This window comes from Melanerpes formicivorus, unplaced genomic scaffold, assembly GCF_026170545.1.
Source record: "Melanerpes formicivorus ecotype bairdi unplaced genomic scaffold, bMelFor1.0.p_v2 SCAF_114, whole genome shotgun sequence".
In the NCBI taxonomy this organism is placed as follows: Eukaryota; Metazoa; Chordata; class Aves; order Piciformes; family Picidae; genus Melanerpes; species Melanerpes formicivorus.
In genome coordinates this window covers 152,242-171,986 of record NW_027142466.1, presented here as the reverse complement: position 1 = coordinate 171,986, position 19,745 = coordinate 152,242, and the positions used below count along the sequence as shown (strand labels likewise).

At 60.2% G+C, this 19,745-nt stretch overlaps 2 protein-coding genes across 6 annotated transcripts in view; one reads left to right on the top strand and one right to left on the bottom strand.

Annotated features, from left to right (window-relative positions):
* Positions 1 to 38: 38 nt before the first annotated feature.
* LOC137456019 (sentrin-specific protease 2-like) lies at positions 39 to 11,208 on the bottom strand. Its single transcript, XM_068167258.1, has 10 exons — positions 11,176 to 11,208; positions 10,658 to 11,022; positions 3,206 to 3,264; positions 2,420 to 2,526; positions 2,126 to 2,257; positions 1,792 to 1,995; positions 1,586 to 1,665; positions 945 to 1,029; positions 750 to 845; positions 39 to 426 (listed from the first exon to the last, which is right to left on the bottom strand). The coding sequence occupies exons 1-10, from the start codon at positions 11,206 to 11,208 to the stop codon at positions 364 to 366; spliced, it is 1,224 nt and encodes a 407-aa protein (XP_068023359.1). The 3' UTR covers positions 39 to 363.
* Positions 11,124 to 19,745, top strand: part of LOC137456011 (obscurin-like) — a 46,243-nt gene continuing 37,621 nt past the window's right edge. For 3 of the 5 annotated variants that reach the window (XM_068167244.1, XM_068167243.1, XM_068167238.1), the window contains exons 1-2: positions 14,428 to 15,818; positions 16,354 to 16,518. The gene's annotated coding sequence lies outside the window, so the exon portion shown is untranslated. Of the gene's footprint in view, positions 11,200 to 14,427; positions 15,819 to 16,353; positions 16,519 to 19,745 lie in introns of those variants that run through there. The other 2 variants (XM_068167237.1, XM_068167235.1) reach the window with 2 other exon arrangements.

Genomic DNA, 19,745 nt, shown 5'->3' with positions numbered 1-19,745 from the left:
TTTAGGAAGAGCCTGGATGAGGCCCTTGGTGCCATGGTTGAGTTGATCAGATGGTGTTGGGTGAGAGGTTGGGCTCGATGATATCGAAGGTCTCTTCCAACCTGGTCTATTCTATTCTATTCTATTCTATTCTATTCTATTCTATTCTATTCTATTCTATTCTATTCTATTCTATTCTATTCTATTCTATTCTATTCTATCCTATCCTATCCTATCCTATCCTATCCTATCCTATCCTATCCTATCCTAACTAACTAAGCAAGTAACTAAGTAAGGAAATAAGTAAGTTAACTAACTAACTAACTGAGAAGCCAACCAACAGGCAACAAGGAGAAACCAACAAGGAGGCAAAGGAGGCCAAAGTCAGAGGAGCTGCTGGTGAAGGATCTCCCAGACCATCTTCTTCCTGAAGCTGGGCATGTGTCTCTGGAAGGAAAGCAAAGAGCCATGACATGGGAAGCCACAGCAGGCAGAGGCAGACAATGGCCACGACCCCCTGGCTGCTGCCTCTTGCCCAAGAGGAACCTCACAGGTTCCGCTAGGAAGCAGGCACAGGACACAAGGATGGAGAAGAGAGCTCTGCCCTGCTGAGCCCCCTTGGAACTTCCAAGCCAAGCAGCCATGCCCCAAACCCAGAGAGAGGGAGGCACAAAAACTCAGCCCCTGCCCCAGGCACAAGGAAGAGCTGCTGAGCAACCTCCCTGGCTCTCGTGCCCAGAGCTCTGGAGCTGCCCACAGCCCTCACTCACCTGGCTGAAGGTGATGGCTCTGTCCCTGCAGATGGACTCAGCATATTTACAGAGGAAGACCCCGCAGTCACTCTGGTTCCTCTGCTGAGGGATCTCCTGGGGAAGGCAAAGCAGAGGGAGAAGTTCACTCCCTGGGCAAGAGAAGCCGCCTGGCAGCTCAGGCTCCCAGCTGGCAGCCCAGCAGTGCTCACGTACCTGGGCCCCCATGCTGTGCAGAGCCCACTCGGCAGAAGCCAGCTCCAGGCCTCTCCTGCTGCGGCTTTCCTCTTGCAGGTATTGGCTGTGCAAAGCAAACCCAGCCCTCACACCCTGGCCTCACCTCTGGCACAACCAGTGCCAAAGCTCTGGGGCTAAGGCTGCTGGCTGCAGAGGGGCCCTGGCCACCAGCTCTCCAGGCAGCAATGGTTGGATGCAGAGCTGCTCCACCCTTCCCCAGGCAGCTGCTGTGACCTGCTCAGGAGAGCACAGGGCTCCAGGGACACTTGACTTGGCTCTGGGGGGCCACTCTCCTGCCCTGGCTCTGCAGAGCTGCTGGAGCTGCTCCTCCCTGCTTGTGCAGCACTGGCAGAGACATCTACGGAGGAGCAGCTGCCCCAGTGCCCTTCCATGGGGACCTCTGGGGCGTGGGTGGCAGACTGCAGGCCCCCAAAACCCTGAGTGCAGGGCCTCAGGGGAGAGCAGGCAGGTAGCCAAGGGCATGCAGCTGGCAGCAGGCACATCAAAGGCTGCTGCTTTCTGCCTCCAAGAAGTAGGAAACCTTGCAGCCAGGAGGCAGAGACAGCCTCTGAACCCCTCTGAATGCACAGCACAAAAGCATTGGCTGAGCAGCTACTTACAGCAGAGCCTGGCAGATCTTCATGCCCCTCTGCCCCAGCGAGTCATAGTAGCTGATGGTCTTCCTCCTGACATCAATGACCTGTGGTTGGAAGGGGACTGCTGGACAAAGCACAGCCTTCTGCTGCACACACAGCCAGAGCCTCCTGACTTCCCTGGTGAGGATTTCACCCCCACCCAGCTCTACCAAGGAGCCACTTGGACTCACCACCAGTGCCCAGTGTATCCCCAGGTGAATGGGAACCAGGATGATGTCCTTCTGGAAGATGTCCAGGCCCCTGGTCCACCTTCTCACCCCCTCATAGCCACCAGACACCAGCTTGGGGTAGAAGAAGGTGCTAAAGGCATGGACAGAAGGGTATCCAGCCTTCCTGCTCCTCTCTGCCACCAGCTGCAGGTAGAAATTGATGACCTGTGCCAGGAAGAAGCAGCTGGGGATGTAAAAGGGGACCCAGCTGCCCCAAAGCAGAGCAGGGCAGGCAGGGCAGCAGCAGTGGCAAAGCCCTGCTGAGCTCCATGCCCCTGGGCTGCAGCTGCTGTACCTCATCGTTCAGCCACTGGCCCTCCCTGAGCGTGCCCATGGCCTCCCGGGTGACACGGAGCTTGAAGGCACTGCTCAGCACCTCCCGAGGGTCACCTGGGCCCAGGGCAGCTCTGGCTGCTGCCTCCAGGGCCTGCAATGCACAGGGAGAAGCACTTGTGAGGCACAGACCCCAGCACATGGGCCCCTGGGCAGCTCCCCGCTCCAACAAGGGCTGGCAATCAAGGTGCCCGAGGGGGAGCAGCTTCCTCTGCCACCTTGCACAGCCTCTGGCAGCTGCCAAAGCCTTGCTGACCTCTGCTGCAGGCCCCCTGGCTGCAGAGCCCTGGGGCTTCTCCTTGGCCTTCAGCAGCCTCTTCCTCGCCACTGAAACCTCCCCGGCGTCGTCAGAGGTGACCTCAGCTGGGGAACAGAGAGCCCACAGGAGACCAGGGTTGGAAAGGGCACCAGGAGCTCTCTTTGGCCTAAAGGCCTCTCCTCAGCCCCCCCTGGAGCAGTGGCACTGGCTCCAAGGCACAGAGCCCTTTGCCCCGAGCAGCTGCTGCTGGCTTCGGAGGGGTTGGCTCCTGAGCAGTGCTGCAGAGCTGGAGCTCAGAGCCCGAGCCCCGAGTCTGCCAGCCAGAGGGGCCAGCCCAGCCTGCTGGGGGGCACATTCCCTGCTGCTGCAGCTCACAGCAATGCCATTTCCCTCTGCCTGCCAGCACCGGGCAGGCACCTTCCTTCACAGCCCAGCTGCAAGGCATTTCTCCTCAGGCAAGCAGGCACTTGGAGCTGGCAGAGCCACAGGGCAAGGACAGGGAGCAGGGAGCTCCCAGCTGGGACTTCAGCTCCTCCTCCTGCTGAGGGCTCTGGGCTCCCCAGCACAGAGAGGGGCCTGGGGGAGCTCCTGAGAGCGCCGTGCGCGGGGCCGTGCCCCAGGAGACATCCTCAGGCACTGGCCACAGCCATGGCCAGGGGCACAGAAGGGCTGCAAAGGCCACGGGCTCAGTGGCAGTGCTGAAGGACAAGAGCCAGAGCTTTCCCAGCTCCAGGCAACCCAAGGAACAGCTGGCAGCTTGACCTCTCCTGCCATGGCCAGTACCTGACTTCTGCTTCTTGCGAGGCACCTCCTGCTCCTCATCCTCCACAAGCTGCACAGCTCTGAGGGAAGAGCACACAGAGCAGTGCTTGGCAGCCAGGGGCAAGCTGCTGCCAGGCTGAGTTCCCTGCACTCCCACCTCTGCCAGGCCATGGAGCCCTCGCAGAGCCCTGGCTGCCTCACTAGAGCGGGGAGGCTCTGCCTCTCCTTCTGCTGAGGCTTCCCAACCCTTCCTGCCTCTTCCCAGCCCCAAAGCATTGCTGACATCCAGCAAGGAGCTTTCCTCTTTGCTCCAGGCAAGAGCGCACCGGAGGCCCTCTCAGCTCCCAGCTCAGGACGCTGGTGGCAAACAAGAGGAGCCCAAAGCGCCTGGAACCTGCGCTCGGGAGCTGGCTCCGCACGGGAGCAGAGATGCTTCTCGGCTGCTCCTATCCTCGGCAGCCGCCGAGAGCAAGGGCAGAGAGCCTTCTGCTCCGGGAGCAGCCCCTGAGGGACCTGCCAGGCTGCGACCCCGTCCAGCCGCAGAGGGCACAGCAACCCCGCAGGGCACAGCAGCCCCGGCTGCCCTTCCCCAGCCAGCGCTGCCCGCGGCAGCAGCCCCGCTCCGCCCCAGCCGTGCCCGCCCCGTCCCGCCCGCGGCTGGCTGCGGGGCCTGCGCAGAGCTCTGCAGCGCCGCTGCCTTCCCGAGCCTCGTCCTGCCTGGGCGAGCGACGCTTCTCGCACCTCCTCCGTCCCGCTGCCGGCGCAGCGTCCGGCGGGGCCATGGCTGCAGCGCCACTGGAGGGGACGTTGCCAGGGCGGCTGCTAGGGACGCTGCCGGCTCTGACGTGCCACCTCTGTGACCTGGCCCTGCCACCCTGCCGATGCCGCAGCACCCGGGGGCCCCGCTGCAGCCTCTGCTCTGCCCAGCCGCTCCCGGCTGCCACGGATCCTGCCTGCTGTTGAGTTCGGCCTCTGGCTCCTGAGCTGTGCCTCCCCCAAGGCTTTGCCTCAGGGGCTGCCCTGCTGTGCCCCTGCCGGGGGGCTGAAGCAGTGAGTGCCAGAGCAGTGGGGGAGCAAAGCCCTTGCCCTGCAGAGCTGATGTGGGGCTGGAGGCATGGCTGTGATTGAAGGGGCACAGCTCTTTGCTGTGAGGTCAAGCACCATCGACCCTCTGAAGCTGCCATTGCCACCTCTGGGCTTGACCTGTGCTCAGCATGGTGCCCAGCTGGCACAGCCCTGGCCCAAGGAGGTCTTGGCCAGAGAGATGTTTCCCTGCTTCCCCACCACCTCCTCAGGCAGCCTCCTGCAGTGTTCTACCACCCTCACAATAAAGAATTCCTTCCTCGTGTCCCAGCTAAGTCTGCCCTGCTCTGGTTTGAAGCCTGGCCCTCTTGGCCTGCCACTCCCAGCCCTTGTCAGAAGTCCCTTCCCAGCTCTCCTGGAGCCCTCTGCAGGTACTGCTCTAAGGTCTCCCTGGAGCCTTCTCCAGGCTGAGCAGCTCCAACTCTCCCAGCCCGCCTCCAGAGCAAAGCCCTCTGCTATCTTGGTGTCCCTCTTCCTTCCCTGCATTCATAGTGCTCTGAGTCTGGGTTACCTGTGCTGGGTTTGCTTGGGAATGTCCCTGGGCTGCATCAAGGGAGTGTGGCCAGAGATGGAGAGAGGGGATTCTGTCCCTCTGCTCTGGGGTGACCTCATCTGCAGGACCAGGTCCAGCTCTGGAGCCCCCAGCACGAGGAGGACAAGGACCTGATGGAGAGGATCCAGAGAAGGCCACAAGAAATGATCAGGGGGCTGGAGAACCTCTGCTGTGAGGACAGGCTGGGACAGCTGGGGTTGTCCAGCCTGGGGAAGAGAAGGCTCCAGGGAGACCTTAGAGCTGCTTTTCCCTGTCTGGAGGGCACCTAGAAGAAGGCTGGGGAGGGGCTGTGAAGAAGAGTCTGAATCTCTCTCCGTGTCAAACCATCCTCCCTTGTCCTGTCACAAGAGGCCCTGCTCAAAAGTCTGTCCCCAGCTTTCTGCTCTGCCTCCTGAGGTACCCAAAGGCCCCCAGAAGGTCTCTGTGCAGCCTTCTCCAGGCTGATCAAGGCCAGCTGCCTCTGCCTGGTCTCCCAGCAGGTCACTGGATCGTTTCTGTGGCCTCCTCTCCCCCACTCCATGGCTCCATGGCTCTGCTGTGCTGAGGACTCCAGAGCTGGCCCTGCAGGGGGGCCTCAGCAGAGCAGAGGCAGAGGGGCAGCCTCTCCTCCCTGCCTCTGCTGCCCAGGCTGCTGGGGCTGTCTTGGTGTCCTGGGTGTTGCCAGGTGCTGTGACACTCTGTCCTGCATGCCAGCTGCCCTTAGGCACTCGGGATCCTGCCCTGGAGTTCTGCTGTGCCTCAGCAGAAGGCCCCAGGGCCGTGGCCGTGCTGCAGCTGTGTTGGGGCAGTTCCATTGCCTCTGGCTGTGGTCAATGTCTGCTCTCCCTGAGCTGCTGTTGCTGCTGGGAGATGCTCTGCAGGCATCCCCAGGGCCTTGTCCCAGCCAGCCAGGGGCACGCAGCTGGTTTGTGTCTCCTGGGGCAGCAGGAGCTGTGTGTGGGCTCCCTGCGGGAGCAGCTTGGCAGCCCTGGCTTCTGGGAGGCTTCCTAGGGCTGCTCTGGGTGAGCTGCAGCAGAGGGGCCACAGGCAGCTCCCCTATGGGCTCTGGGCAGCCCTGTGCCCTCTGCTGTGGCAACCAGGGCACAACCCAGCACTGGGAGTGCCTTGGGGCAGAGCCAGAGCTGCTGGCTGCTGCTGGCTGTCTGCTGGTGGATCCTGGTGGCTGCTGCTGGCTGTCTGCTGGTGGATCCTGGTGGCTGCTGGTGGCTGTCTGCTGGTGGATCCTGGTGGCTGCTGGTGGCTGACTGCTGGTGGATCCTGCTGGCTGCTGCTGGCTGACTGCTGGTGGCTGCTGCTGGCTGTCTGCTGGTGGATCCTGGTGGCTGTCTGCTGGTGGGTCCTGGTGGCTGCTGCTGGCTGTCTGCTGGTGGATCCTGGTGGCTGTCTGCTGGCTGTCTGCTGGTGGATCCTGGTGGCTGCTGGTGGCTGTCTGCTGGTGGATCCTGGTGGCTGTCTGCTGGCTGTCTGCTGGTGGATCCTGCTGGCTGTCTGCTGGCTGTCTGCTGGTGGATCCTGGTGGCTGCTGCTGGCTGACTGCTGGTGGATCCTGGTGGCTGTCTGCTGGCTGACTGCTGGTGGGTCCTGGTGGCTGCTGGTGGCTGTCTGCTGGTGGATCCTGGTGGCTGCTGGTGGCTGACTGCTGGTGGATCCTGGTGGCTGTCTGCTGGCTGACTGCTGGTGGGTCCTGGTGGCTGCTGGTGGCTGACTGCTGGTGGATCCTGGTGGCTGCTGCTGGCTGTCTGCTGGTGGATCCTGGTGGCTGCTGGTGGCTGACTGCTGGTGGATCCTGGTGGCTGCTGGTGGCTGACTGCTGGTGGGTCCTGGTGGCTGCTGCTGGCTGACTGCTGGTGGGTCCTGGTGGCTGCTGCTGGCTGACTGCTGGTGGATCCTGGTGGCTGCTGGTGGCTGACTGCTGGTGGTTGTCTGCTGGTGGCTGCTGGTGTATCCTGTGGACACTGGTGCTGGCCCCGGGCCGAGGTGATGATGGCTGTGTCCCCTCCCCAGCCAAACCCCGGGGCGGGGCTTTGGGTGCCCCAGGAGGGAGGGCTGGGAGCAGGGCAAGGCTGGGAGGGGGGAGGCCTGAGCGCCGCTGTCCCACGCCGCAGTGCTGAGGACATTGCCGGCACGAAGCTGCTTTTGGGGCAGGATTGAGAGAGGAGGTTGTCCCTGGAGCCAAGCGGAGGTTCTTGTGCTGGGGGAGAGGCCCTGGGAGCTGCAGCACTTGCCATGGTGGGGACCCCCGGGGGCTGGGGCCCCTTCTCTTCTCCCTGCCCCCACAACTGGACAGGCAGCAAACTTTCCATGACTCTGATCTTCTCTCTGGGATTCTCTGAAGTCAACTTCTTGCAGACTTTCACTACTTCAAGAGGCCTCTAAGCAAGCTGGGGACAGACTTTTGCCTAGGAGCTGTAGTGACAGGACAAGAGGGATGGTTTGAAACTCAAAGAGGGAGGTTTAGAGCAGCTGTCCTGTGAGAGCTCAGTGCTGCCAGGCTGGAAACTCCAGCTGACTTCCCCTGGATCCTGCCCGTGCTTGGCTCGTGCCCAGCCTGCCAGCACATTGCTGCCTCCTGTTCCAAAGGGAAAAACCTCTCCTAGGATGCTGCAGGGTTTGAGCTGAGCAGGGCCTGATGGCCCAAGCACAGCCCTGAAGCATGGAGCATGTCCCACTGCCACCATGCTGGACCCTTGAGAGCTGCCAGTGTGTTGCCTGCTGGCCAGGGAGCACTGCCTCCAGGAGTCCTCTGCCAGCTTGCTCCCTCTCAGTGTGCTGGGGATGGGCTGGGGGTGCAGCCTGGAGGAGGCTGAGGGAAGACCTTCTGGCTCTCTGCAACTCCCTGGAAGGAGGCTGGAGCCAAGAGGGGGTTGGTCTCTTCTCCCAAGGAACAAGTGATAGGAGGAGAGGACATGGCCTCAGGTTGCTCCAGGTTGGACATGAGCAACAAATTCTTGCCCTTGAGGGCTGTCAAGGCCTGGCCCAGGCTGGTCCCCATCCCTGGAGGGGTTTCCTGGAGCAAAGGGTGGCTGTGTCTGCCCAGCTGCAGTTGTTGTTTCTTTCCATGAAGGAACTTCCATTGCCATGGGACATTCCCTTGGGTTTCTGTCTAGCTCTGGTTGTTCATCTCTGGCTGTGGCTCTGTTCCCTCAGCAGCCAGAGCTGGCCTGGCTGCCCTGCTCCTCTCAGCCACACTCCTGATCTGTGTTCTTAGGCTCAGTGCTCTTTCTAAAACACAAACCCAGCTGCTCTGGTCAGCAGAGGGTGATCTGCTGGGAGTGATGAGGGTTGGATGCTTCCTAAGGGATGCCAAGGTACCCTACCAGCGAGGCCAGTGGTGCCCAGACTGACAGATAGAATCCTGGAATGGTTTGGGTTGGAAAGGACCTTAGAGATCTTCTAGTTCCATGGGCAGGGCCATGAGGAGTCCATACCCTGCAGCTCCCCACTGGCATCTGCAGAGGAAGCCATCTGAGGCAGCAGCTGCCAAGGGGGAGCTGCAATGGCCTGGAGCTCTTCCTCCATCCCCTTGCAGCCAGGTCAGGCCAGCTCAGGCTCTGATCCAGGGCGACCTGCAGGCAGCTCCTTGGAAAAACACTGCTGGGTGGGAAGCACCAAGGGCTGCTGCTGGCCTGCCCACAGCAGCTGAGAGGATGTGCCTGACAGGATTATGGTCATTACTGTGATGAATGGAATGATAATTCCTGTCAATTAGGTGATTTTGATTGAAGCAAAAGCAGGAGCATGAATGGTGAACCAAGGGATCAGACACTGGGAACTGACATATGTAACTAGAGTGAGATTCTTTTTAGGCTTCATTATAATCAGTTGTTGATGATTAATTTGACTTGCTTTACTCTAGAGTAAGATTTTAGCTTTCATTACAACCTGTTGTTTATTAATTTGATTTGTTTTAACGTGTGTATACAAAGGCCCTAGGGAAATGTTAGGAACTAACAGCTAACAGTTGAAGTATTATGAAACAAGAAGTTGTTCAAGGATGAGAAAGGAAGAGAGGTTGCTACAGGAGATGTGAACACAAGAGACAATTGTGACAGTCACAAGAACCTATGTGAAAATTCATCCCTGGGAAGGAGGTTGATGGCAACAACAGAGCTAAGAAGACACAACCACAAGGACTCAGCACACAACCCACCGGCTGTGCTGACCAGAGGATTACATCATGGAAAGCCCACCAGAAGGACAAGCTCATTTAAATAAACCCACCTTTCTATGCATATGTATTAAGAGTAGGAGATTTAAAGGGGAGTTAGACTGTGAGGAGTGTGCACTGTGCACCCAGCGCTGTTTTGCATGTCTCTCATTGCCTTAAAATTGCTCCTTTCAAACTGTATTCCATCGACTGTCATTAATAACAGTTAATAACTGGCAGAACTATTAATAATGATATTGATAACTGTATTAATCCCAAAGTCCCCCAGAAAACGTCAATACAACTTTTGTACAGTTATGTTCAGGTTCCTGTGCCCGGCTGGGAAGGATCCACATCAAATGCACCTTCAGGAGCAGCTGAACGATTTAGGCAGAGGAAGGGAAAAGACAACTCTAAGCCTAACATCAAATCCAGAGCTAGAGAGAGCCAGGAGCTGCAATTTCTGCTTCGGTCACAAGATGGACTCCCTTCAGCTCCTTCATGGAGCAGAGGCAGAGGAAAGAGGGGGAAACCCCAAACTCTGGAGCCTTTGCTCAAGCTCCAGAGTCAGGTTCCTCACACAGCAATGCTCAGGCTGGGAAATTCGGTCAGTCCAAGGCGCTGTGCCGGGAGCTGCAGGCAGGAAATGTCATAAGCCCAAGCTGTGCTCTGGATGCAGTTGCAGAGGCAAAGCGAAAGCAAGGAGCTAAGCTTCCACCTTGTCCACAGCGAGAGAAGTGGAACCGCTGGGCACCGGCGGAGGGGGAGGCACCAGCAGCACTCCCCCAGCCGGCCGGCAGCCGGGCAGAAGCAAGGGGGGAAAGGGAAGGGTTTACCAACCCCCCTCTCTTAACTCCTGTTGGAAACAAACCAGAGCAGCAGCAGAACAGCAATCTGAAATGTAGCCAAGTAGCTGCTGAGCAGCTCACAGCAGTGAGCGGCCAGGGCCCTGCCCAGCGGCTCTGCTGCTGGCTTGGTGCCGCCGGCAAGTCCGGACCCAGCTCTGTGCAGAGCCTCTGGCATCTACCTCCAGCTGCTGCTGCTGTCCTCCGGCTCTTGGTCAAGCATGGCTGGGCTTGGCTATGCCCCATCGGGACAGTTCTGCAGGAGGATTTCCCTGGCTTGGGTGCTGTAAGGCACCTGAACATGTATCTGGCTCAGCATCGTGGGGGAAGTCATTGGGCATAAAGTTTTGGCATGGGGGAGCTTGGCACTTGGCCCCTGGGCTGAACATGAGCCAGCAGTGTGCCCAGGTGGCCAAGAAGGCCAATGGCATCCTGGCCTGCATCAGGAGCAGTGTGGCCAGCAGGAGCAGGGAGCTCATCCTGCCCTGTGCTCAGCACTGCTCAGGCCACACCTCGAGTCCTGTGTCCAGTTCTGGGCTCCTCAGGTTAGAAAAGATGTGGAGATGTTGGAAGGTGTCCAGAGAAGGGCAACAAAGTTGGGGAGGGGTCTGGAACACAGTTCTGTGAGGAGAGGCTGAGGGAGCTGGGGTTTTGTCCACTCCGTTGGATTGCTCTTTGTGTCCTTACAGCTGCTTTCAGCCTTCTTTCCCTCTGCCTCGGTCTCCCTCCTTCAGTTCTTTCTCTTCCCCTTTGGTAAGCAGAGGGCTTCATGGGGAGCAGCTGGGGGCCAGCCCAGGGCTCACCCCTGGCACCAAGATTAAACTGAACCTGCTGGGTTTCCCGACCCAAACGACTCCGTGTCTCTGCGGCTAGGCTCAGCAAACGCCGGCCGTGCAGGCGCAGAACCCGGCGCCTCCGCTCCCTGCTTCCCGCTCGCGGGGCAGCCGGAGCCGCGGCGGAGCGGCTGAAGGGGCCACGGGGTGCGCTCGTAGCGGCGCTCTGGCCACGGCGGGTCCTGGCTGTGCGACTCGGCAGCTGCAGCCTCCCCGTGCGGATCCGGGGGCCGCCGGGCCAGAGCCGCCCGGCTGGCAGCAGCGCCTCTGGAGCACCGCCGGGAGCACCGGGCGTGGGGGCTGGCAGGAAGGGCGGAAGTGACGTCACGACGCAGCACCGGGTAGCACCATGGTTGCTGTGGGTAGCACGGCCTCCCCTGCGGAAGGAAGGGCGGAAGTGACGTCTGAGGGCACCCCCGGCGGCGCCATGCCAGGAGCCTTTGGGCCTTTCGTGGCGGTGTTCAGCTCTCCCTGATCACTGAACTGATGTGGAGTGGCCAAAACAGTTCCTTGCTTGCACCCGAGCAAACGAGATTCCTTCTGCTGATCCACTGGTAGGGCATTACGTGGCATATGGTGCCACATCCAACTGGTGGCCAATCACTAGTGGTGTGCCCCAAGGATCAGTGCTGGGCCCCATGCTCTTTAACATCTTCATTGATGATCTGGATGAGGGCACTGAGTCCATCGGCAGTGATTTTGCAGATGACACCAAGCTGGGGCAGGAGTTGATCTGCTGGGGGGTAGAGAGGCTCTGCAGAGGGACCTGGCCAGGCTGGGCAGATGGGCAGAGGCCAAGGGCAGGAGATTGAACACATCCAAGTGCCAGGGGCTGCACATTGGCCACAGCAACCCCAGGCAGTGCTGCAGGCTGGGGGCAGAGTGGCTGAGAGCAGCCAGGCAGAGAGGGACCTGGGGGTGCTGGTCGATGGTAGGCTGAACATGAGCCTGCAGTGTGCCCAGGCAGCCAGGAGGGCCAAGGGCATCCTGGCCTGCATCAGGCAGAGTGTGGCCAGCAGGAGCAGGGAGCTCATCCTGCCCCTGTACACTGCACTGCTGAGGCCACACCAGTTCAGGGCCCCTCAGGTTAGGAAGGAGGTTGACTTGCTGGAACGAGTCCAGAGAAGAGCAACAAAGCTGGGGAGGGGTCTGGAGCACAGCCCTGTGAGGAGAGGCTGAGGGAGCTGGGGTTGCTTAGCCTGGAGAAGAGGAGACTCAGGGGTGACCTTATTGCTCTCTACAACTACCCAAAGGGAGGTTGTAGACAGGCAGAGGTTGGTCTCTTCTCCCAGGCAGCCAGCAGCAGAACAAGAGGACACAGTCTCAAGCTGTGCCAGGGGAGGTTTAGGCTGGATGTGAGGAAGAAATTCTACACAGAGAGTGATTGTCCATTGGGATGTGCTGCCCAGGGGGGTGGTGGAGTCGCCATCATTGGAGGTGTTTAGGAGGAGACTTGTTGGGGTGCTTGGTGCCATGGGTTAGTTGTTTAGGTGGTGGTGGATTGGTTGATGGGTTGGACGTGATGATCTTGAAGGTCTCTTCCAACCTGGTTAATTCTATCCTATCCTATCCTATCCTATCCTATCCTATCCTATCCTATCCTATCCTATCCTATCCTATCCTATCCTATCCTATCCTATCCTATCCTATCCTATCCTATCCTATCCTATCCTATCCTATCCTGTCCTGTCCTGTCCTGTCCTGTCCTGTCCTACCCTACCCCAGCCTACCCTACCCTACCCTACCCTACCCTACCCTACCCTACCCTACCCTACCCTACCCTACCCTACCCTATCTTTGACCTGGCTTTGGGCACAAGTGGAGTTTGCCCATGGTGTTTCCCCTTGCTCTGGTTCTGCCTCCAGCCGGGGGCGCTGGCGCAGCCGCCCCAGGGGCAGGAGGAGCTGAGCAGAGCGGGAAGGGTCCCCCTGGGGGAGGTGTCCCCAGCCGGCAGCTTGGCAGCGCCGCAGCATTGCAGGGGGCCGGGAGCGAGGCCGGGCCTGGGCCAGAGCCCGAGAGCGAGCAGGGCAGAGCCTGGGTGCCCGGAGGGAGGCGCAGCCGAGCGAGGCCTGCCCTGGCTGCCGGCTGCTGGCGGCAGCGGCCCCGGGCCCTGCTGCCCCCGCCCCGGGCTGCCCCTTGGAGCGGGCAGGCAGGCTGCGGGGGGCTGTGGGCTGAGGGGGCTGCTGCAGGGGAGCTGAGCTGGGGCCGGGGGTGTCCCCGGGCGCTCGTTAGCCGCGGCCCAGCCCCCTGCCGCCCCAGCCGCTGCCGGAGCCGCTCCGAGCCGGGCGGGAGCGCAGCGCAGCGCTGCCAGCCCCGCGGCAGGGGCAGGGGCAGGGGCAGGGGCAGGGGCAGGGGCAGCGGCAGGGGCAGGGGCAGGGGCAGCGGCAGGGGCAGCGGCAGGGGCAGGGGCAGGGGCAGGGGCAGGGGAAGGGGCAGCGGCAGGGGCAGGGGCAGCGGCAGGGGCAGGGGCAGGGGCAGGGGCAGCGGCAGGGGCAGGGGCAGGGGCAGGGCAGGGGCAGGGGCAGGGGCAGCGGCAGGGGCAGCGGCAGGGGCAGGGGCAGGGGCAGGGGCAGGGGAAGGGGCAGCGGCAGGGGCAGGGGCAGCGGCAGCGGCAGGGGCAGGGGCAGGGGCAGGGGCAGCGGCAGGGGCAGGGGCAGCGGCAGGGGCAGGGGCAGGGGCAGGGGCAGGGGCAGGGGCAGCGGCAGGGGCAGGGGCAGGGGCAGCGGCAGGGGCAGGGGCAGCGGCAGGGGCAGCGGCAGGGGCAGGGGCAGGGGCAGCGGCAGGGGCAGGGGCAGCGGCAGGGGCAGGGGCAGGGGCAGCGGCAGCGGCAGGGGCAGCGGCAGCGGCAGGGGCAGGGGCAGGGGCAGCGGCAGGGGCAGGGGCAGGGGCAGGGGCAGGGGCAGCGGCAGGGGCAGGGGCAGCGGCAGGGGCAGGGGCAGGGGCAGCGGCAGGGGCAGGGGCAGCGGCAGGGGCAGGGGCAGGGGCAGCGGCAGCGGCAGGGGCAGGGGCAGGGGCAGCGGCAGGGGCAGGGGCAGGGGCAGCGGCAGGGGCAGGGGCAGGGGCAGGGGCAGCGGCAGGGGCAGGGGCAGGGGCAGCGGCAGGGGCAGGGGCAGGGGCAGGGGCAGCGGCAGGGGCAGGGGCAGCGGCAGCGGCAGGGGCAGGGGCAGGGGCAGGGGCAGGGGCAGGGGCAGGGGAGCCCTCGCCGGCCTTGGGCAGCGGCGGGGCCCGGGCCGGCTGCTCCCCGCCCTGCAGGAGGCTGCCCGCAGCGGGGGCGAGGAGGAGGTTCCGGGGTGGCTTTGGGGTGCCCGGGGTGGCTTTGGGGTGCCCGGGCTGCCGTCCGCCCTGCCGGGGCCGGGCCCTGCGTCTCTGCGGGGCGGCAGCCGCGGAGCCGGCCGTGCCCCCACGCCGCCCCCTGCCCCGGCACCGCGGCTCCCTCTGAAGCGCTGCTGCGAGGCTAAGCCTGGGCAGAAGCTAAAGGCCAGGAGCTGCTTTCGGTGGCGGTAAGGCAAGAGAAGAGTCTCGATCTTGTGTTTGCCGAGCAGGCTTCATTCTAAAGCCTGAGCGAGGCCAAGCCCCGCGGCACGGAGCCCTTAGCCAGGCAAGGCTGCGAGCAGCTGCAGTGCAGCTCGGTGCTGAACCCGGCTGCTTCCATCCAGTGAAGTCTGGCAGCCAGGCAGCTCCAGGGTGCCAGGGAGCCTCAGCACTTCAGCCCCTGGTGATACCCGGTGGCAGAGCTGTGACTGCTGTGCTCTTCCACATCCTGCTTCCCCTGCCCAGTTCCATCAGCAGAGCAGCCAGCAGACATAGTGCTGATTGCACAAAGTCTCCCTGCTGAAGCTATCCCCAAGGGCAAGGGCAGGGGATGGTTGGTGGCGTTTGCTGGATTTGTTGTCTTGCTTTTTGTCATCAGATCCTGCTGTCTGCAGCTGCACTGGAGAGGATTCCCAGGGATGCAGACCAGTTGATTCCTGCTGTTTCCCAGGGTGCAGGCTCCCAGCCAGGGGAGAGATCACCCAGCAGAGGCATGGGAAGGAGCTGTCCTCTTTACCAAGGGCTTATTTAGCTGTTGGCAAATCTCATCCCCAAAGAGCTGCATTGTCACTCTGAGCATGCAGGGCCTGCTCTTCCCAGGCACAAAATGTTTGGCCCTGGGCAGGGGCAGGGGGCTGCTGGCAAACATCTCTGTGTCTCTGTCCCCAGGTCAATGCAAACTGGAGGAGTCGCTGTGCCAGGGTTGCTGCTGGGGAATCTCGGGAGCTTGCCTGACACTGCTGTGAGTAAAACAGTGAGCAGGGACAAGTTACTAGCCCTGGAGTGTCTCTTTTGTTGCACTCTTGAGTTTGGTCACAGCAAGGTGGTGTTTCCCTCACCTGAGTTCAGCTCTGGAGCTGGGCTCAAAGTTTTATCCCTTTGGCATCCTTTGCCCTTGGGTTTTCCCTTGCTCCCCCCTGGGCTTTGTTGGTGGGACAGGGAAAAGCTTCAGGCTTTCCTGCCCCTTTTTACCTCTCTAGAAGGAGATTTCCTGTGAGTTTTGGATGATAGACTTAGCACCTTTAGGAACTGGCCTCGTTCTGACTCCTGTTTCACATCTCCTGAGTGCCTTCATCAGAGCCTCTGCTCCCGGCTGTGCTTCTGTTACTCTGTTCCATTCAGCCCCTCTGCTGTCCAGCTGCAGCTCTGGACAGGTCTCAGGCTTTGTGCTCTGACAGCTCCAAGGCTCCTGTCAGGGTCATTCGTTTGGATCCAGGCTTCTGTTTCTTTCCCTTATCACAAGGTTGCCTCCCATCAAAGTGTTCTGTAGCAGCTCAGGCCTGAGTCCATAAGTGACACAGTGGCAGCCCCCAGCCGCTCTTGGCTGGCTGTGTGCTTTGGCTTTGGGTTTGCTTGTTTGTCTGGAGTGCAGGGGGGGCAGAGGCTTTTCAGCTCCCAGCCTCCTGCCCCCAGGGAGCATTTTGCTCTCCATGAAACACAGTGTCTGTGCTGCAAGAGGGCAGCTTTAGCTTTCTGCCTTTGCTGTTGTTCCACTTTCTCTGCCAATACCTTGCTGAAGATGGTCTCAGGGCTGGTTTCAGGTCTTGCAGGAGGCTGGTCCAGCACAGCTGCATTCTTCCTCCTGACTCTGTTTCTCCAATGGAAGAGCAAAGGAAGCATCTTCTGGATTCAGGATGTTCTGGTAGGCATCAGAGTGAATGATTGTTGTTAATCTGATTTACAGCCCTTGGGGTTTGTATAAGGCTCTGTGCTGAGAGTGTGGCTGCTTTAAATAGCTTGTTACTTCCCTCTTGGGAGTGAAGTGCAGAACCCCATCCACAACAGGCCTTGCAGTACCTGAGGAGGGCTATGTCATGTCAGAGTTTCCTTTGTTGCCTTTTGGCTGGAGATATTTCTGTGGGTTTGTGCCTCAGTCCCTTTCCAATCCATGCTCCACTTGCTCCCCCTGTCACAACAGCAAATTCTAGTGGGGGCAAAGGTTTCAAATGAGTTTGGTTCCATTGTGCATGAACAGTGCAGCTTCCAACAGCTGCACAGAGAGAGCTCCAGTGCTAGATGGTGACAGCAGGGAAGGGAGCTGGAGTGAGCTGAGCATGGGGGCCATGGGGGTGTTAGGTTGAGGCTGGGGCTCGGTGACCTTGTTCTAACCAAACCAGTTCCAGGGTTCCATGACTCTCTCAGGATTTTCAGTGTAAGAGGTTCTGTTCTGTTTCCAGCCAGAGGAATGCACTGCCCCTGCCTGTGCCACAGCTGCTGCCTCTGCTCCTCCAGGGAAGCCTTTGACACAGGAGCAGCTGCTGAGGCAGCAAGTGCTTGAGAAGGAAAAGGAGCTGCTGGAGCTGCGGCAGAAGCTCTCAGAGCTGGAGCAGGCCCAAGCACAGGTGAGCAGGACAGGTGGTGACACTTTGCTGGGGGGGTTTCAGGTTCTTTGGGACAGTTCTTGGCTGTCCTGGTAGCTGCCAGCCCTCAGCTGGTGCTGCTGCCTGGGAAGCAGAGCTCTGTGAGGAGTGGAGCAGTGCCAGTTCATCTGGGGAGCTTGGGCAGGATTTTGTGACCTGAAAACTAAGAATTGCACTCAAAATCGAGGCAAAAAAAGGTGAATTTGTTGGGGTTTGTTCTGAGTTTCCCTCCACAATGATCCCTGCCTCTGACTCTCCTCTTCTACCCCTTCGCCAGGCCCAAGGGAAACCTAAGCCTGAGAGAGAGAAGCCAGCCAGGGGTAAAGATGCTGCCCCCCAGGAAAGGGAAAGCAGAAAGGTGTCTGAAGTCAGCAAGCAGCAAGCAAGGCTGAAAAGACATCTTGAGGATAAGGCAGAGGGTGAGGAGAAGGAGGGGAAGAAAAGGAGGAGCTGCAGGGAGAAGGAAGCCAAAGCAGAAGCCGAGACATGCAGAGGCAGAGCAGCAGGCAGCAGAGGCAAAGGGCTGAGTGGTGCTGCTCACAGAGCCTCAGAAGAAGGCTTAGAAGTTAGTCTCCTCCTTCAGCAACTCCTCAAATTAGAGAGCTGCCTCAGATAGCCCTGAGCAGGCTGAGGGGGCAGGGGGCAGGCCAGTGGCCAGAGCCGGCAGAGATTGCCCAGAGAGCAGAGTCTGGGAGGAGCTGCAGGAGCCAAGGGCAGGAACAGAGCCCAAGGAGGCTCCCTACAGCCTCAGCACTCAGAGGTGAGGAGCTCAGCATCCTGCTCTGCTCTTCAGGCCAGGCTTTGCTTGTTCCTGGCTGCTTTCTAGGCTGGGATCTCCTGGGCCAGGAGCTGCCTTGCCATTTGCAGCTTTTGAGGTGAGGTTTCTGGGTGGCAGGAAGCCAGGGTGAGGCTCTGAGTGCCAGCAGCTCTTCCAGCCCTGTGCTCTCCAGCAGCCCTGCTCTGGTGGCATTGCCAGCAGCTGGGCTCTGCAGCCTCACTGCAGGGAGCTGGATGCAGTGTATGGGGCACCTGGTGTCATTCTCTACTCTGGGACCTTCTGAGTGCTGAATCTCTTCAGCACTGAGCCAGGAGCTGACAAGAACAGAGACAGGGACGACAGCACTCAGTATGAGTGACAGCAATCATCCCACTTTATTGTTCCACACTTTGTTATTCATAGTCTTATCTTATGCACAGTTAATTCTATTCTAATTTAGCACACACTGTTGGTTCCTCTCTAGAAGGTTACATCACTGTTTTCACAGCTCTGTGGAATTCTTCCTACTCAGTCTAATTGCTCTCTTTCCCAGATCTCGCCTCCTGCTTATCTTGCTTGCCTCCCTTCTCAGGGGCAGCTGGACTTCAGCATACCAGGCAATCAACTCTTTCCCACAGCTCCTACTCCACCGCTCTATTATCAACAGAGAGTTCTTCAAGGCCTGAATTGCACAGGTGTTGCTGGGACCCATGTCCCCTCTTGCTCAAAACAATCCCCAACAAGGAGCTCTCTTTCTGATTCCATGGGGTTGGTTTTCCTTCTGCTTTCAAGTGACTGGAGCTAACTCCCCTGGGTGTCTGGTCACCAGTGGTGTTCCCCAAGGCTCAGTGCTGGGGCCAGTTCTTCTGAACACTTGATCAGTGCCCTGGGTGAGGGCATGGAGGCTCCCTCAGTCAGTTTGCAGACAGGCCCAAGCTGGGCAGGAGTGTTCATCTGCTTGTGAATGTACAGAGGCACCTGGCCAGGCTGGATCAAAGCTCAAGCCAATGGCATGAGGTTCATCAAGGCCAAGTGGCAGGTCCAGTACCTGGGTCACAGCAACCCCCTGCAACACTGCAGGCTGGGGGAAGAGTGGCTGGAAAGATGCCCAGCAAAGACCTGGGGTGCTGGGCAACAGAGGCTGCAGATGAGCCAGCCTGTGGCCAGGTGGCTGAGCAGGCCAACAGCATCCTGGCCTGGGTCAGCCATGGTGTGGCCAACAGGAGCAGAGCAGTGTACCCTGCACTGGGTACTGGATTCACAGCCTGAGTACTGCATTGACTTTTGGCCCCCTCACTGCAGGGAGGACACTGAGGTGCTGGGGTGGCTCCAGGAGGGACTACAAAGCTGGTGAAGGGTCTAGAGCAAAAGTCTTGTGAGGAGCAGCTGAGGGCACTGGGGATGTTTAGCCTGGAGGAGGCTGAGGGTGGATCTTCTGTCTCTCTTCAGCTCCCTGACAGGAGGCTGGAGCCAGGCAGGGCTTGGTCTCTGCTCCCAAGGAACAAGTGATAGGCCAGGAGGAAATGACCTCAGTTGTGCCAGGGAAGGTTTGGGCTGAGACATGAGGAACAATTTCTTGCCCTTGAGGGTTGTCAAGGCCTGGTGCAGGCTGCCCAGGACAGTGGTGGAGTCCCCATCCCTGGGGGGTTGGTGTGGTGCTGAGGGCCATGGTTTGGGGGTGCCCTGGCAATGGGAGCATGGTTGGAGTGGAGCTGAAAGATCTCTTCCAGCCAGAAAGGTTCTCTGATTCTGCTGCCTGGGGCTACTTTGCTCCTTGCTTGCAGAAGGCAGCTGCAGAGCAGTGGCCTGCAGCAGGGCTGTGGTGCCCAGGTCTCTGCAGCAGCCCTGCTGTGTCTCTCTCTTGCAGCCCATTCTCTGCTGAGCCCTGTGTGGGAGCTCTGGGGGTCGGTGCTGCTGTGCAGGTGGCTGTGGAGTTCCTGCCGCTGCGGAGCGGGGAGCACCGCGGGGTCCTGAGCCTGCACTGGGACTCAGGTCAGTGCTGGGCACTGCCTGCCTGCACTCTGTGTCCCTGGCTGCCCACTGCAGAGCCTGAGCTTTGGTTTCCAGCCAGTGCTGGGCCTGAGGGCTGACAGGAGGAGGGCAGGGCTCTGTCAGACGCTGTGGTGCCCAGGGCCTCTGGCACTCCTCTGTCCCCTGCTCTGCTTCTCCCTTGCCTTGCCTCAGAGCCTTTTGCTGCACTGTCCTCTACTGTAGTGGTTTGAGCCTTAACTGAGAGTTAAAAGCTCAAATGGGGAAAAGGCTGAGAATCTCTTCCCCACTCCCCCCCCCCCCCCTCTTCCAAACAGGGAGAGGGAACAAAAAAGGGTAAGGAGCAAATCCACTGAGCAACAATCTGGAGTCAGCTTGGGAGTAGAGAGGCAAAGAATTTTCCTTTAAACTATATATATATATGGCAATAACAGGAGAAGTTCACAAGGGCAAGGAGCAAGAG